This window comes from Takifugu flavidus, chromosome 1 (assembly GCF_003711565.1).
Source record: "Takifugu flavidus isolate HTHZ2018 chromosome 1, ASM371156v2, whole genome shotgun sequence".
In the NCBI taxonomy this organism is placed as follows: Eukaryota; Metazoa; Chordata; class Actinopteri; order Tetraodontiformes; family Tetraodontidae; genus Takifugu; species Takifugu flavidus.
This window is the reverse complement of record NC_079520.1, coordinates 1893099-1909558: the sequence shown is the minus strand read 5'-3', so window position 1 is coordinate 1909558 and position 16460 is coordinate 1893099. Positions and strand designations below refer to the sequence as shown.

Sequence of the window (16460 nt, the reverse complement as noted above, 5' to 3'; positions counted from 1 at the left end):
TGTTTTTCTTTAGCTGCGTTACAGTGTTTACAATTACGTAACATATTTGGGGGCGTGGCCCGCTTGGTGTAACCAATTAAAACAGCAGGGGGCGTGAACGCCCCCTATTTATTACCCGAGGCCGGCGCGTGTGACTCATCACAGCCTAAAGACGACTGAAGTTCTCCGGTTAAAACAGTATTTCTTTAGTAGTCTGATAGTTTTGAAATGTTACATTTCAGGTTTACGATAGTTCTGAAGGATTTGTTAAATAACACCCTCCGGCGTCCCTTGCCTGGCTCGATCCCGAAGCCCCGGTTGGCGCCGGCCCGCCACTGTTGCACCGGCATCGCCGGCTCCCGAGCTGCGTCCCCCCGGCTGAGGGTCCTCGGTGCCGCCTCGCACCGTCCGCTCCTCCGCACCGCTTCCTGCGCAGCCCCGTCTCGGCGATACTGCGTGAAAACAGAAGGTTCTGTTTACCTGGACGAGCAGCTGAAGAAAGATGGTGTCAACAGCGCAGAAGAAGCCGGCGATAAGTAGGTTTTCAGTACTTTCTGTACCGGATGAACCGATGCGGGGTTGTAAACACATTCCACCGCTTTCTCAAGCGGCGTTAAATACTGTATTGCCCCATAACATGTCCACGACATAAAAACTTTTCTCCCCAATATACACGATTATAAACGTAGCTAGCTAACATTTCAGACTCCTTCAACCTTCTCACCTTCAAACATGAAGGGAAGAACACCCGCATTTATGGGTTCTAATGTAAGATCTATAGGCACCGAGTGTAAACATAGTCTAGATTAGATTAGTCTCACATGTTAATTAGTCATTGGGTCAAATCTTTGAACAATATGCTGTTTTGGGTAACTACAGGAGAATAGCACAGGTATGAAGAACGTGAAACACCTGCAAGGAAAGAATGACGAAAGATGCTTTTAGCAACACGTTTCACATCGTTATAATAGTCAAACTCATGTCAATGTCAACTGCTAGGTTTAAAATGGGATCAAAGAATGATTTATAAAGAAATGTGTGTGATGGTGGTCATGAAGGGAGGCATTTCTACAGTTTATTTCTATTAGAACCATAAAGGTTCTTCACTGTTGGAACTTGTAAGAGAGGATAGCAAATGTGGGTCCATTCAGTTCAATTATTACCCAGCATCTGTAAGAGGGCAGACAAACTCCCATTTAACAAGACTAGACTAATATGGACCCTCCTGCTGATAAAGAATGTGAGACTCTTTACGAGCAGACTTTGGTGTTCAACAGTAGAGTAAGAAATACAAAATAAATCCAAAAAGAAAAGAGCTTAAGAGGAACTGTCCCACGGAAAAGACAGAATTATTCATCTTTCTTAGTATCTGAGATGAAGAAACAAATGTCCTATTCACGTCCTGAGGTCACAGATTTCACAATGCTGGCATTATTGGGTAAATCATCGCTATGTTTTCATTCATCAGTGGCAATAGCTTGCAGGGCCCTGAATGGACCCTTTCCAGGGTTGGGGAATTTTCTGAGCCCATCGAGCGCCACTGGAGTTTCTCCTTGAGACTTGAGGGTTTGTCTCTCTGACTGAACAGTCAGGTGGTTTTCTCCTCAGTAATGGGTGGAACATGAATGTCTTCAAGAGATTAAACCAAAATAAAATAAAAAGTGAAAGTGAAACTAAATGGACAGGATATTAATGCTCAAATAGAGCACGGACTCATAGTGAAAGTATGCCTGACATGTAAATCACATCCATTAAAAGCACCTGTCACGACACACGGGATTAAGAACATGAGACTCCTGCCAACCAGACCTGAGCGCTCAACAGCAGAGAGGAGCAAGAATCCACCGCAAAAATACCAAAATGTGAGTGAGAGTTGAGCGATTAAGAGGAACTGCCCCGCGGTCAGGGCAGAACCATTCATCCTTGGTAAAATCTGAGGTGAAGAAACAAATGTCCTCCTCACTTTCTCCTCAATTACTCAAATTTCCAAAGGCAGGAATTCTGGGTGAATCAGGCTTTGAAAAGCAGTGATAGTGTGTGAGCGGACTCCAGATTGTGTTTGTCAGTTTTCTTGATTAAATCCATAATTATGAGTAGACGGTGAGTCAGCAACACTTGCTATCCATTCTTTTTTTAACTGGAGGAGGAAAAGAGATTTTAAAGTCACCTTTGACACATTTTCTGGTATCCAGGGAACACAAAGTGTTCTGTTTTTACCAATGAGCAGCCAATCAGCGGTGAATTCATCCCACCATCTGCCCAGGAGGAAAGTAGAGTGGATTGAGTGTACAAAAATATAGATGCAAAGTGTGTGTGTGTGTGTGTGTGTGTGTGGACACCTGATCTGTCTGAACATTCGAGTTTCCCACTGTCAACATTCATGAGACGTCGTGTCTTTCAGCCTTTTTCCAGGCCTGTAGGCTAGTAGGTGCGGTTCCACAGGTACATTTCTATATTTGGTCTGAATTCTCACGTTTTCACGGCTCATCCCACGAGTCCTCAACACGAGGCTGCGTAACCCTCACACGTCTCACAGCCTGTTAATTGCTGCCTGGTTAAAAAACAGGTCTGCCATGGTTGCGGTACACATAGAACATATGAAGTCAGGGTCTATTAATTGGCGGAATCTTTTCAACCTAATGGCGGTTTCACCGCCAACCTCGCTGCTTCTGCTGCGTCATGGCCATCGTGTGAACTGGCAACACTGTTGGTTTTATTAATCCAGCAGCCATATAGGCCTGCGAAGACCTAGAGACTGGAGAATTCCTGGAATTTTGGCACAGATCGGCTCTGGCCAGAGCCATCGAACTTTATATTCTCCTCTGATGACAATCCTTTTTTTTAAATTTTAGGACAAACATTGTTCAACTTGGAAGATTTCCTTCTATTGGAGAATTTCCATTTAATTCCACTGTTAGATTTCCTCTAATGTCATTCCAGTCTGTACGTTGTTTAAAAACTCCACCATTTGTAGCCAGTGCCAGAGGACTTGTGAGAATAATCTGCGCTCAGTAATGTTTCCTTTGACGCGCACGTCTCATTTGTTGGTATCTTTCTGCCACCTTCGCAGGAGAAGAAAGCCTGAAATTGTCCCAAGTTTGGAAGACCTGCTTTTCTACACGGTTGCAGAGGGAGAAGAGAAGATTCCCGTCCATAAATTTCTCACAGTTAGTCTCCAAACGTTCAGTTCACTACGGTGCCGTCAAACTGGCTCCTGATCGGTTTCCTGTTCAGAAGAGTTTCTAAATACGCTGCGTTTTATTTTAGGCACTTAAAGCCACTGGACTTAGCACAGGAGATCCCAGGCTGAAGGAGTGTATGGAAACCCTCAAAGAGTCTCTGAAGAACACGGAAGATGGCCTCACTTTGGACCGCGAACTCTTCAAGAAGTAGGACTCGCCGTGTTTGATCGTTATGCTGTCCTCATTATTCTCCTCAGTAGCAGCAGTGCCACGTCCCGGGCAGCCATCGTTCCATTAATAATCTTTGGGGATTTTGCTTTCACTTTAAATAATGTCCTTAATGTCAGGCTGCCACATATGATTTGTGTCATCTGGTATTAATAAACACTGAACATAACAGGATGTCAGGAATGTTCCAGTATTCCAGAATGTAACAAGATGTCTGTCATCAGAATGAAAGTGAAAGCCAGGAAATATTTGTTTTTCCTACACCTATATTTGCTCCTAGGTTTGAGCATTTAGAAGACTGTGTTTATCCGTGCGCTGTTTTTATGCTCTTTAAACCTTCTTTTGACCTTCTGTCTACACACTTTTCTCATTTGATCACATTAAGCTTCATACTAAAGTTCATTACTTCATTAAAGTTTGTCAGACTTCCGGGTTTCCCCCCAGCAGACAAACTTTTCCACCTTCCCATCTACGTGCGCAGTATTTTGGCATGTTGTTTGTGATCTGTTCATCAGGTGCGTTCAGAGCAACATTATCCTGCTCACTCAGGCCTTCCGAAAGAAGTTTGTCATCCCAGACTTCCAGGCTTTCACCTCACACATTGATGAGCTGTATGAGAATTCCAAATCCCTCTCCGGAGGACAGGTGTGTCTGCAGCTCCATGACTCTCATTGTTTTCACCTGATTCATCCTCAGTCTCCTGATTTAACTGTTGCTGGTTAAAATGTCTACTAATCTCACGAGATGCAGGTGAACAACATAAGAAATGACAAAATGAAGCCGAATCCTCTTCATTTTAAGCTTTTGTTGTTCATCTTTCTCCATCGTTGATCAGAAGAGTACAAATGATTCCAGCCACTGACCCATAAACAAGTGTGCATGTGAGTTGGTGCACGGGTCATTTAGGCAGATGGGACGACAGTTTCAGTTCTAATCGCCAGGATCCAGCTCGTCCTTTCTGATCCTTTGTCTCTCTTCTTATTCTATATGTCGATGGTGGTCATTTTCCCCTCAAGCCTGAGCCTGAGCTCGCGTCAGCGGTGTAAAATGCCGTCTGCTTTTACTTTCTTCCAGGTTGCAGACTACATTCCTCAGCTGGCCAAGTTCAGCCCGGAGCTGTGGTCCGTCTCTTTGTGCACAGTTGACGGACAGAGGTGAGATCCAGTGGCAGACGTGAGCTGCAGTGTGATTACAGCTGCGATACTCAGGGCCTGCCGATGCAACCAGGAGCTTTATGCACTTACGGTTTTATTTGGATACTAAACTCACTGTAAAATCTTAGCAAAGTAGCTCAGCAAAGTTGTCAATGCTTTAAATTTATGAGCTTTGATTTGCACCTTTTACACAGTGAAATGACCCATAAACGTTGGATTGTTTTGACTGGGACTTGTCATTTAGCTGCATTTGTCGTTAACGGGCTTCTTTATTGTGCAGCAATTCATTATACAAGCGTTAAACTTTGCCCACATTCTGTGTTCTGCACATTCCGCACATCTATGCCGTCATGTTTTGCTGATAAGCTGTGCTAAAACGAGGGTTTTCGTGCTCTGAGCGCATTATTTCCACTTTCGATTTCTGCCTCTGGAGTTGCTTCGACGTGTTTTGATGAGTTTTTGGGTGTTTTTTTTCGCAGACACACCATCGGAGATTCCAAGGTGCCCTTCTGTCTGCAGTCCTGCGTGAAGCCTCTGAAGTACGCCATCGCTGTTAACGACCACGGAACAGAATACGTGCACAGTTTCATCGGGAAGGAGCCCAGCGGCCTGCGCTTTAATAAGCTCTTCTTAAACGAAGAGGGTGAGCCTCCGCCCTTTTGTGCAGATTAAGTCTCTCAGCACATGAAAATTTGAAGAAAAAAGGACTCATTGGTAGCGAATGAAGGCCGACATGTTGTCCCAAAAGGGTTAGAATTGTTTTTTAATGGATTCCGGATGTAAAAGTGCCTGAAGCCTCTCTGATTAGAAGCGAAACATCCAGTCCAGCAGTGCTGGAATGAAACGCGCAGTCACATCCTGTGGATATCCTGGGATTTTGCCTGTTATCTGCCAGCAAAGCCCAGTGGTTGTTGTGTTGTGTGCAGGCCTCTGCCATCCTCTCTCTCTCTGTTGCTCTGTCTCTCTCTCTCTGTTCACAGTGATCAACCAACAATACAGGTGGCCTAGATATGAAAGCACTTCACAAAGTTTTAATGGCATCTTTATATCATAATATAATTTCTCTGAAATGACTGTCTCCTTCAAGAGTTGCCACCACAGCGAACCACGGGAGCATCACATGACTTCTGAGAAACTTCAGCAAAAGTCATTATGAATTTATCAGCTATCGTGTGACCCTCCACATCCTCCTGGTCTTTACAGACACGAGGCCGTGGCACTACTCCACCTCTATCTGCACTATTTCAAGTTTCGTTCTGACTGTTTACTTTTCTTTATCCAGACAACACAGCTGAAGGTTTGCACTGTTGTTTTGCAGATAAGCCTCACAACCCCATGGTCAATGCTGGTGCAATTGTTTGCACTTCCCTGATAAAGGTAAGAGCAGCCCACCAATTCTCTTATTGACTTTCTGCTCTTTTTCAGCTGTAAACTGTGTCATACTGTGGCCACATTGCTGACCTGCTCACACAGACGTGCATTCCCTCGTACACAGCAGTAACATTGGCTCCTGTTTAGGGTGGAACTGAAAACAAGGTTCTAAAACCACAATTAATAAGCTTTTGTGTCAGTTATAACAGTGCTACTATCAGTTAGGTTTGATGGTGGCTGAACCTGTGACAAAGTTGAGCTTTAGAACTGAGCAAACAATCAAGACCAAGGCTAGAAAGGATACACTTAAAAGTGAACTTCATCACCTTCTAAACCCCAGAGACGAGGATAAAAACACCTTTAATGTGCAGAACAAACAAGCTGGATAAAAAAAATCAACGGGATATTTCTGTGGTGAATTAAGCCTTGTGCTAATCCTTCCTGAAGGCACTTAGCTGTCCTGCACAGGAACTCACACCCACACACACACACCCACACACACTCACTCACACACACACACCCACACACGCTTTTGTTCCTGCTGTATATAGCCCACACACAGACGAGCCAAACTGGCCTGCCACGACTCTGGCACCACTTCTGGCATATTGTCCAGTTCTGAGAACAACAACGAGCTGACAAATGAAATATGACACGTTGTTTAACGAGCTGACTTTGATGGTGTTGGTTAGTTCAGATCCTGTTTCCAGCTGTAAATGATTATTCTCAGGTTTTAATCCTAGCAGGATTCTCTTGCCTAATCCCTGATAACAGTGGGTTATTAGTGCTTATTAGTGTCACACACACACACACACACACACGCAAGCACAGTTCAAGCCCATAATCTCCTTTATTGCAGTCCAGCTCTGTGGTAAGAAAGTAATCACAGGTGTTATTTAGGTTTTTATTCTGTTGCCACAGTCTCAGCTGATATTTGACAGTTTGGTGGCTTTTTTGTCCAGTTTTCAACATTTTATATGAGAAAAACTTTGTGTGTTGACATCTCAAAGCTCTTCAGAATGCATGACTGTTTCCTTTCATTTTGAGCATGAAGGAACGCCGGGATCCGTGCGTGTTTTCCCAGCGTGCACGTACAGTGAACCTGCTGCCGTGCTTTGCTTTTTCCCATTTCTGCATCTTGTGCATTTCCCCCCTGGAAACTCTGGAGTTGTGCTCACGTCGCGATCCCATGATCCCGCGCTCCCCGTCTGTAAACAACGTGCACAAATATGTTTGTGCTGGATGATTTCTGCTGTGCTGCTCAGTAAACATCAACGCAGAATTAATTAACAGCAGATTTCATCCCCACACACGTCCCTCCACAGTCACACTAAACAATCCAAAACCCATTTTACTTCCTGGTTTATTGTTGCCCCCCTGCGCTGGAGGGGGGGGGGGGTTATTGTGATACACAGGCCATGCTTAGACTGGCCATCACTCTAATCAGACAAAAGGACATTAAAAAAGGAAAGGGGATTATTGGCACATTTGGGTTTCTGCGACCCACCAGGAAGTTGTTGAACTTGTTTTCACCCCTCCCATCTTCAAACCTGTTGCTCCTCTTTTGGATTTGCTTGCTGCCCGTTTAGCAGCTGGCTGTCATCCTCAGCCTGTTTCATACACTTATCAGCCCCCTCATTCTCATCACACAACGTTTGTCCAGTTGCTTTCAGCCCAGGGGGAAAACTATGGGATGGTTGCCACGGCAGTATGCCCCCAACTGTTGTCACATGGTGCTTGAAGGCTACATGTTGTTGCTGTTTTTTGTATGCTGCGTATTTTCCAGACGTAGGAACTGTGGGCAATAATGAGTGCTGCTGCAGGTCAAATGACGTTGGTAATTTTTTTTCTTCCTTTTCCATTTCTCCCCCCTCCTCACACTCTCCCCCGTCCCTCCCTCGTTCCTCTGCTGTATCCCCCTCAGCTCGGTAGAAACCTAATTTAGTCTCTTTAACATCCTCACCGATGTCTCCTGCCGTCTTCTGCACCATTAAGTGTAGAATTTTAGCATTTTTAAATGTAGAAACATCATAACAATTATCTCCATCGTGTCAGTCTCATCACATCATTATTTAATTGTCTAAAATAGCGCTGACTATCATTTCAAAGTCTCGTTTAGATCATCAACCAGACAATCCTGTCGCCACATAAACCACCAGAGCCAAATCTGTGACGCAGGTATGATCACAGTAGATGAACACATCATTTAAAGATTGATTTAAAATGTAAAGCCCATCCATAAACACAACTATTTAAGGCACGTAAGCATGTCAACGCTGGCTAGAGCCTCCTGGATCCTGTCCCTCTGTTCTGCCCGGCAGGCCTTTTGAGTCTCACACACGCCCACACACACATTCCTGCAATATCATAAGACATAATGTACTCTAGACTGTACACGTCAATGCAGTCACACAGAAACAGGCGTCAGGGTTGCACCAGATGGTCGCGGGTTGACAGGAAGATGTGGTTATCTTTAACTAGCTAATCTCTGGTGATGCACTTGTCTACTGAATCTCCTTCATCACTCAACCCCCCTCCCCCCCCCCCCTGTAACCTATTTGCAAACCAATCTTGTTAATATTGTGCATCTTCTTCTGACAAAACAGGTGTGATTTTTTTTTCTGTGTGTTTATGATTTGAGACTTTATCCACGTGTGCTAATCCTGCAGCCTTGTTTTCTGATGCTTTACCAACCTCTCTGGCTCTTTCCACAGCAAGGTGAGGGCAACGCAGACAAATTTGACTATGTGAGTAGAAAGCCTCAAATATACTTGTTAAATCTGTGTAACGAACAGAGAACAGCTCTTTTCTTACTCTGAGTTTGTGAGACGGCAGCTGTTCAGCACACACTTGCATCAGACGTGCTGTATTGATTTTACCTGTGTAAATGGGAGCGATGTTACCGTAATTCCTGTTGCTGTTCCTGCAGCTCATGAACTTCCTGAAGAAGATGGCAGGAAACGAGTACGTGGGGTTCAGCAACGCCACGTAAGTCACCAAAATTCCTCCCGGGAATGAACTACTTTACCTACTTTAACGAATAACTGCTAACCCAAAGTGCCTTTTGAATACTGTATAGTTGTGCCTTAATAACAGCCTTAAGATGGCCCAACCACCCTTTGGTGTTAGCTGTAGCTGAGAGTCTCTCTGGCTAAGTGTCGTCGCTGCTTAAGACAGAAACTTAACAGTAACTTCACCCCTCATATGTGGGAAATATCTCCAAGGTCGAGGACAGTAATGAGACCTTTGTAGCAAGCGTTGCTGACCATGGCGTCACATTCAGGGTTTGTGGGTGAAGCACAACGTTGTGATGAGGCTGCCTGAGAACACGGGATTTACTGTACACGCGAGGAATGGTGACGGCGCTCCGACACAAGCAGGCTGTGTAACCGGATCCGGTTTGTTTGACAGATTCCAGTCGGAGCGTGAGTCAGGTGACAGGAACTTCGCCATCGGCTACTACTTGAAGGAAAAGAAGGTCCGACTCTGGCTGAAAGATGAAGATTTTCCTGTCTTTCTCTGTTTTATCTTCATTTTGACTTATTTATAACGATCTTCCACCAAAGCCGATTCTTGTTTGAAAGTATAAACCGTCCCTGTTGTTGCTCTGCAGTGTTTCCCAGAAGGAACTGACATGACGTCTGTGCTGGACCTGTATTTTCAAGTAAGTGTTTTCTTCTAAATTCGTAGTGTTTCATTTGTCATCGTGAGCTAATTGTCGGAGTGTTCGGAGCTTAAACTCCATTTTAGGACGGATTTCCTGGAAAAGCAGCTCCCAGCAGCTGTTGACGAGCTCCTTCCCGCTCGTCTGTTCCCACTTTGAGAACTCAAGCTTCTTCTTCTTGTGTGTCGACCTCCAGCTGTGCTCCATCGAGGTGACGTGCGAGAGCGCCAGCGTCATGGCCGCCACCCTGGCTAATGGCGGCTTCTGTCCAATGACCGGGGAGCGTGTGCTGAGCCCCGAGGCAGTGAGGAACACGCTGAGCCTCATGCACTCCTGCGGCATGTACGACTTCTCGGGACAGTTTGCTTTCCACGTAAGTACAACACAAAGTATCTTTGCGGCTCTGTTGAATCGGATCCGTGGAATTGTTACTACGGGGCGAAGACTTCCACAGTTGTGGGTGGAGTTACGTAGCAACAGTTAAGTTATTTCAGTCTGTTTGCTGGTAACCTGGTTCTGACCAACCACACGAGTCAGTTTAACTCATGGAAACCACCCAAGGACCTGTTAGTGTGTGTTGATCACTGCAGATTAGCTCCATCTTCACGATCTCTGTGTCCCTCAGGTCGGTCTCCCAGCCAAGTCTGGAGTATCGGGGGGGATCCTGCTGGTCGTGCCCAATGTGATGGGGATCGTGTGCTGGTCACCGCCACTGGACAAGCTGGGGAACTCAGTCCGAGGGATACAGTTCTGCACGGTACGCCACGTCGAGAGGCCTCTAATCAGAAACCTGGAGCTTTTGTTTTGGGAGAAACGACCCTGGCAGGTTGAGCTTGAAGGGACGAGGCTGATTTCTTCTGCTCTTGTGGTTCAGGATTTGGTGGAACTCTTCAATTTCCACAACTACGACAACTTGAGGCACTTTGTCAAGAAATACGACCCTCGCAGAGAAGGAGGGGAGCAGCGGGTAAGAGCATCCAGCCCTGACAGCAGCCACTCAGCCTCAGCTCACGGCTAGCTTTGTAGCGGTTAGCTGCACGCTAAAGCCGTCACTCTCAACAGATACTGTAGGCCCAGATTCTTGTTATGATCATCTCTTTGATAACCAGCAGACTGCACACACACACACACACACACACACACACACACACACACAGTTACAGAGCAGAGCAATACTAACGTGTCACTGGTGTCGATTGAAACAGCTGCAAAACTTCCGGCCGATGGATTACGAGAGTCTCCGACAAGAGCTGGCTCTGAAAGCCCCTCTGTGGAGAAAGGTGTCATCTACCGAATCGCACCAGGACACCTCCACCACTGTAGTCTATAGGATGGACAGTGTCACTGAGTGAAACAGAAAAAGAGGATCCCCCCCCCCCGGCTCACCCACCAACGGTCTTTGCTGTATGTTGAGGATTATTTATTGCCTGTGGAACTGTTACTGATGGTGGTCTGGTTTGGTTTTCTTGTTCCCAACTCTGGCAGCAGTGCCCTGCTCATGCTTCCTGAGTGTGTGTCAGCGGATGCTTCCCACTAGCATCCATCCCTTCCTCTTTTTTCTTCCGTGGTGTTTAAATGGCAAAATATGAGACGGGAGAGGATGATCAGGTGTTTCTTCAGTGGCCAACAAAGAGGATCGTGGCACTTAAATAGCAATGAAAGATTGTAGCAGGTGACAGAAATGGCCATAAAAAGGAAAAGTGAATATAGCGCTGCAGTGTAAAGAAGCCTGTTCTCATCACTACACCAACTTCTCTACACTCTAATTATATTGATAGTTTATATTAGAGCACTTTAAAATGTGCCGTGTTTTGTGCCTCTTTCCAAAAACTTCCCAGGAAAGGTGAGAGTTTAGGGAATCGGGGCCTGTTGCTCAGTCAGAGGGGATGTTTTTAACACAGTCAACGCAACACAACTGTTGCTCGTAGAGCGACAAAAGAACCAAAGATTAGTGTGTGTGTTCGTGCTCCTGCTGCTCCTACGTGCAGCTCAAAACGCTCACAGACCAAACTTTCATCCAAATGATGCAGATACAAATTCAAACTCCATTTAAATCCCTTACATCGAGATGTTTTTGTAATATTTCCGGACAGTAACGAAATTGTGATGAGTTCTTTTTCTTTCTTTTAGTTGGCAGTTAGAAAAAAAGTGAAGTCCGAACTCTGCGCCCAAAAGAGACTCTCTGGAAGTCAGCTGCAGGGTTTTTTACGTGCCCTTATGAACTGGATTAAAAGTGGGTTTGGACTGGGAAAGTGAAGCCTGGGCACATCATGTGACTCGGCATTACACTCCTTCCATTCGTGAGCTGCTTCTTGCTGCACTGAGGTAGCGCTCCGCACACAGAACCTCAGCTAAGCTAAGCTAAGCTATGCTAAGCTAAGCCAGTAACTCCTCCTCTGTGAGCACAGCTTTCTCCGCACAAACCATATCTTCTAGATAGTCCCTGCACGACGTGAACAGACGTCGTTAAACGCCTCTTTACTCGGTGCAATAATGTTTTATGCGACAGTACTTTTTAAAGCTACCCTAAGAGGTAAACATTGAAAATGTTCCGTTTTATGCAGTTCCTGCAGGTTTGTTTAGAGCTGTTTTTGTGAATTAAATGTAAAAAAAAAAAAAAGAATAATTCGGACGTTCGGCTCCAACAGCAAAGCTGTTAATCCATTTATTTATTTATTAATTTAAATTGAAATAGAAGATGATAAAAAGAACTATTAGGCTAAAAGGCACAGAAGCTAGAAATGTTTGCCAGTATGCAAACAGAAAATAGGTTTGTGAGCGATACGGATGTGAAGATCTGAATGTTCTCTTTCATATTAGCATCTCCTCCAGGAAGTGACCCCCACCGTCAGGTGCCTTAGACATCGGTCTCACCAGCTGTCCGTCTTATTTACGGTGTTGCTTGTGTCTTGTCTCAATGTCAGCATCATTCATTTTCTCCGTTTTGCGTCTGCGTTTTATCTTCATGTTCCAATCAAACACTGTTGCCGACGGCGATAATCAGTATTATACGGAAGCAGTTTGCATTCACCAACTTTTGCTCTGGTTTCCACCTTGGAACGAGACACTGGGAAATATTAACACTGTGAAGAGGCGAGTAGGTTTCTGCATTTAATTATCAATATCAGTTACTGTAACCACGGCAACACAGAAACCATACTGGACAAACCCATACATGTGCTGGACCATAACACACGTCTCTGAAGCATCCAGAGGTCACAAACCAAGAACTCAACCACAGGAACATTTAATTAAATTAAATTAGAACATTTCTGATTTATCCGGAGGGAAATACCTCCGAATCAGGAGGTGAGACGGGATCGTTCTTTGGTGAACGCAAGCTGCTTCCGTCACATCGACTGTCTGACGCGGCGTCCTGCTCACTATCAAGTGTTCTGCTGCCTTCTCAGGAAATAACACGGAGCAAAATCAGCTCTGTGGTCGAGGAATCATGACTTGCTCCGATTTTCACCCCGTTTTTAACCTTTAACCCCCCCCAGCAGACGCACTGGTGCACCCACGGACATACCGTCACCCTGTAGCCCCCCCCACCCCGCACTTATTTTCACTTTTATTTTAAGGAAGTTTGGTCATTGCATGTATTTGTTATCTCGCTGATCTCTGCTGAAGAGCAGCTCAATCAGGCGAGGCCTCTCGCACAAGAGCAGAGGATTGTGGGTATTTATTTTAGCATATTCTTGTTTCACATTGCGAGGAGGCTGTGGTGGAGTGTTTGGTGTTACACTGTTCTTTTGGGTTTCTGCAGTATTTTTTGGCCACAGTATCGGTGGTCGAGGTTATTATATAATTATGGGATGTAGGATAACGCCAGGAAAGCCTGTTCCTGGTCACCTTCCATACTCTCCTGGCTGCTGTGGGATCTCCTAGCAAACCCACAACCAGCGTATTTAATGTAAATCAGCAGGTGTGTGATCATTCCTCATGCTGTAAACTCTCCTTGCATGCCTCTTCCTGTTTTTTATGATTTCAGAAAGTTCATGTAATCACTGCATTGAGTTTGTTTGATGAGCTTTCATGTCTGTTGATCTGTGCACATTTTACATGTTGGAGTGAAGCGTCAGTGGCCTTGGCGTCGTAAAGCTCTCACCTGAAGCCGTGCTTTACAGGCAGATCCTGTAAAGACGCGCATCGTTTAATTAAATATATTGGTCCTGGTAACGAAGCAACCAGAGAAATAATTCCCCAAACGCTGGTGAGGCCGAGCGATTCCAAGGTCACAGCTGTCGAATCAGAATGTACGATTTCATTTCCTTGTGATTGTATTTGTGATTTCAACGCTGTGGGGAGTTAAAACAGGAGCCTGTTACGTTTGTGGTGTTTTATATAACTGAATAAAAGTCTATCGTTTCATATCTCTGCTCCCATAAATTCTTTTTTAAAGCGTTCCCTCTTCCACACGGCTCTGATGTGCTAATGCTGCTATCAAGTTAAAACTTATCTACTATCAAAGACTGTTGAGTTTGGAAGAGAATCACGTTATTTCAGCTCCATAAAAAGGGAAAGAAAAGGGATGAAATTCTTATTGTAAACATATAAATATCCTCAGAATGCATCATCATTCATACACATTTAATAGAACCTAAAGTTGGTCGTGGAGCTACTGCTAACCAAAAGAAATCAATGTGTTTGAGTAAAAGGACTTTAAGTAAAAGACTTTTATCTGGATCCAAACAAACGCAGCTAGTTCTGTTTTAGTAATTTACGAAGATTAAAAGGGATAAAATGAGATTTTTCATCCGGAACACGCTCAGATTCAGTCTCAACGACTGTTTTTTATCCTCTTACCTAACACACACAGGTGTTCCAGGTTTGAGCCTCTGGGGTGTTTCTGTACAGTTTGACGTAGAAAGAAGTGGAAAAGTGAGAATCCTGTGAAGTTTCCCCTCTGTGGCCTCAGGGAGGTGTTCAGGGAGCGTCCCCGCTCAACACCTCTGGGGATTCGAACCAGCAACGGCACGCGTGAAGCTTTGCTTTTGGTCTTTCCTCCAGGTCAAGTCTGTCATTAACCTGCTGTTTGCTGCCTACACGGGAGACGTCACCGCTCTCAGGAGGTGACTGCACTCACATTTTCACAAACGTCACCTGTGTGAGCTGTTTCCAATATTTGTCACCTTGTTCGATTACCAGATCTGACATTGAACATCTGTCTGAGCACAGCTTTCATAGTATTGGCTTTTTTGCTTCGACTTCTAATATTATAGATTGATACGCAAAAAAAATCCCCCTTTAGAATCCAGAGGTGAAGATAGTAAACATGTAACTAGTGTATGTAAATGTTTCTGCTGCCCCCAAGTGGCAGAACCGAGGAAGTGTTCGAATCTGATGACCCTGAGGTCAAACTACACATTTGACAAACCATTTTAAACGGTTTCTTTTTTCCAATCACTCATGTAAAAGACTTACTTAAGATACTGTCTGAGGGATTTTTCACCTTTCAGGCACTTTTTCCTACATTTATTCATTTTTATGAACCACATTTGCAGGAAACAACAACCATACACACTCACATTTACACCTAAGGTCAGTTTAGAGGGTGATGTCATGTTGCATCTAAACATTTGGACATAAGGGCATTTACTGTACGTCTGAGTGTGCAGGCTCGCGCTGTCGTCGATGGACATGGAGCAACGGGACTATGACTCCAGAACAGCCCTCCATGTTGCAGCTGCTGAAGGTAAAACGTCTCAGACGGCGTTTATAGCATTTAAACCACGACCTTGACCTTCTGTAACTACCCTTAGCTCTGAGTCCCCCATCGCTTCGTATTCCTGATGTCTCTGCTGCTTACAGGACACGTGGGGGTCGTGCGCTTCCTCCTGGATGCTTGCAGAGTGAACCCGGTACCCAAAGACAGGTGAGTCCACAGTTACTGGGACGTGTAAGTGATCTGAACATGGACCAGCGCTGTTGTCCTGGTCACAGATGGGGCAACACGCCGCTGGATGAAGCGCTGCACTTCCACCACCATGATGTGGTCGACGTCCTGCGGCAGTGCCAGGACACGTGCAGCCCACCCGCTGCTGACGACGCGCAGCAGCCCGGAGGGAGGAGCCTGGGAACCTTCTGATGACAGCAGAACGACCACCTCAAAGATCCAGAATGTCCAAAGATATTAGACAAAGATGCAAAATGCTACAACAACCACATCAAAACGTATTATTCAACATTTTCAGAAACAGAAGTATTGTTTCATACCATGACATACATCATTTCATTACATTACGGCAAATAAAACCTGATGTTAATATGTTTATGAAATATTAAACCCTAATCTCTCTATGCATTATTATAGTTTTCAGTGTTTACATCATTTATTTGCCAATATGGATGTAAAAATCTGTAATTACGTCATCTGAGGAGCTGTTATTGGAATAGTATTTTACAGGTGGCTGATATTTTCTTTAACTCTAGATTTGTATCATAGAATATAAATTGTCGTGTCTCATATCATTTTGTTCTGTTTTTGATGCTAAAAATGTCAAAGAATGTTTCCTGTATTGTTTAAAGTATCCAATCTGCAGTCTGCAAGTTTTGGAATGTGCAATTAAAGAATGTTACAAAATATTATCAATTATGTGTATTTTGTGCTGTATGAGCCAGAAATTAGGTTAAACCCTCAGATACCAAAACTTACTGTGATAGTGGCTTCAATGTTGTGTTTAATTTCTGTTAACTAAACTATAAAGTATGTTAATAGAGCATGTTCACTACAGTGTAGCGCACAGTATATTTTTAACCCCCAGTATTTTTTTTTAACCACTGTATCGCTCTGATGTGATGAATCTACATTACTTTAAGGTAGCATAGTTCGACACACACAAATGATTTATATATTCTATTATATATCTTTTTTCCCCTCAA

At 44.4% G+C, this 16460-nt stretch overlaps 1 protein-coding gene across 3 annotated transcripts; it reads left to right on the top strand.

Annotated features, from left to right (window-relative positions):
- Positions 1 to 130: 130 nt before the first annotated feature.
- Positions 131 to 16170, top strand: glsb (glutaminase b). 3 transcript variants are annotated; one of them, XM_057057791.1, is made up of 18 exons: positions 131 to 515; positions 3050 to 3146; positions 3247 to 3368; positions 3905 to 4034; positions 4464 to 4543; positions 5023 to 5186; positions 5862 to 5920; positions 8629 to 8661; positions 8844 to 8902; positions 9326 to 9392; positions 9528 to 9578; positions 9775 to 9951; positions 10204 to 10335; positions 10453 to 10545; positions 14589 to 14650; positions 15197 to 15273; positions 15390 to 15453; positions 15522 to 16170. In XM_057057791.1, the coding sequence occupies exons 1-18, from the start codon at positions 208 to 210 to the stop codon at positions 15664 to 15666; spliced, it is 1920 nt and encodes a 639-aa protein (XP_056913771.1). In that variant the 5' UTR covers positions 131 to 207; the 3' UTR covers positions 15667 to 16170. The 3 variants fall into 3 exon arrangements, with proteins under 3 accessions (XP_056913771.1, XP_056913786.1, XP_056913778.1); XM_057057806.1 differs by lacking the exons at positions 14589 to 14650; positions 15197 to 15273; positions 15390 to 15453; positions 15522 to 16170 and adding an exon at positions 11709 to 13951; XM_057057798.1 differs by lacking the exons at positions 14589 to 14650; positions 15197 to 15273; positions 15390 to 15453; positions 15522 to 16170 and adding an exon at positions 10784 to 13951 and having other exon boundaries at positions 132 to 515.
- Positions 16171 to 16460: the final 290 nt, after the last annotated feature.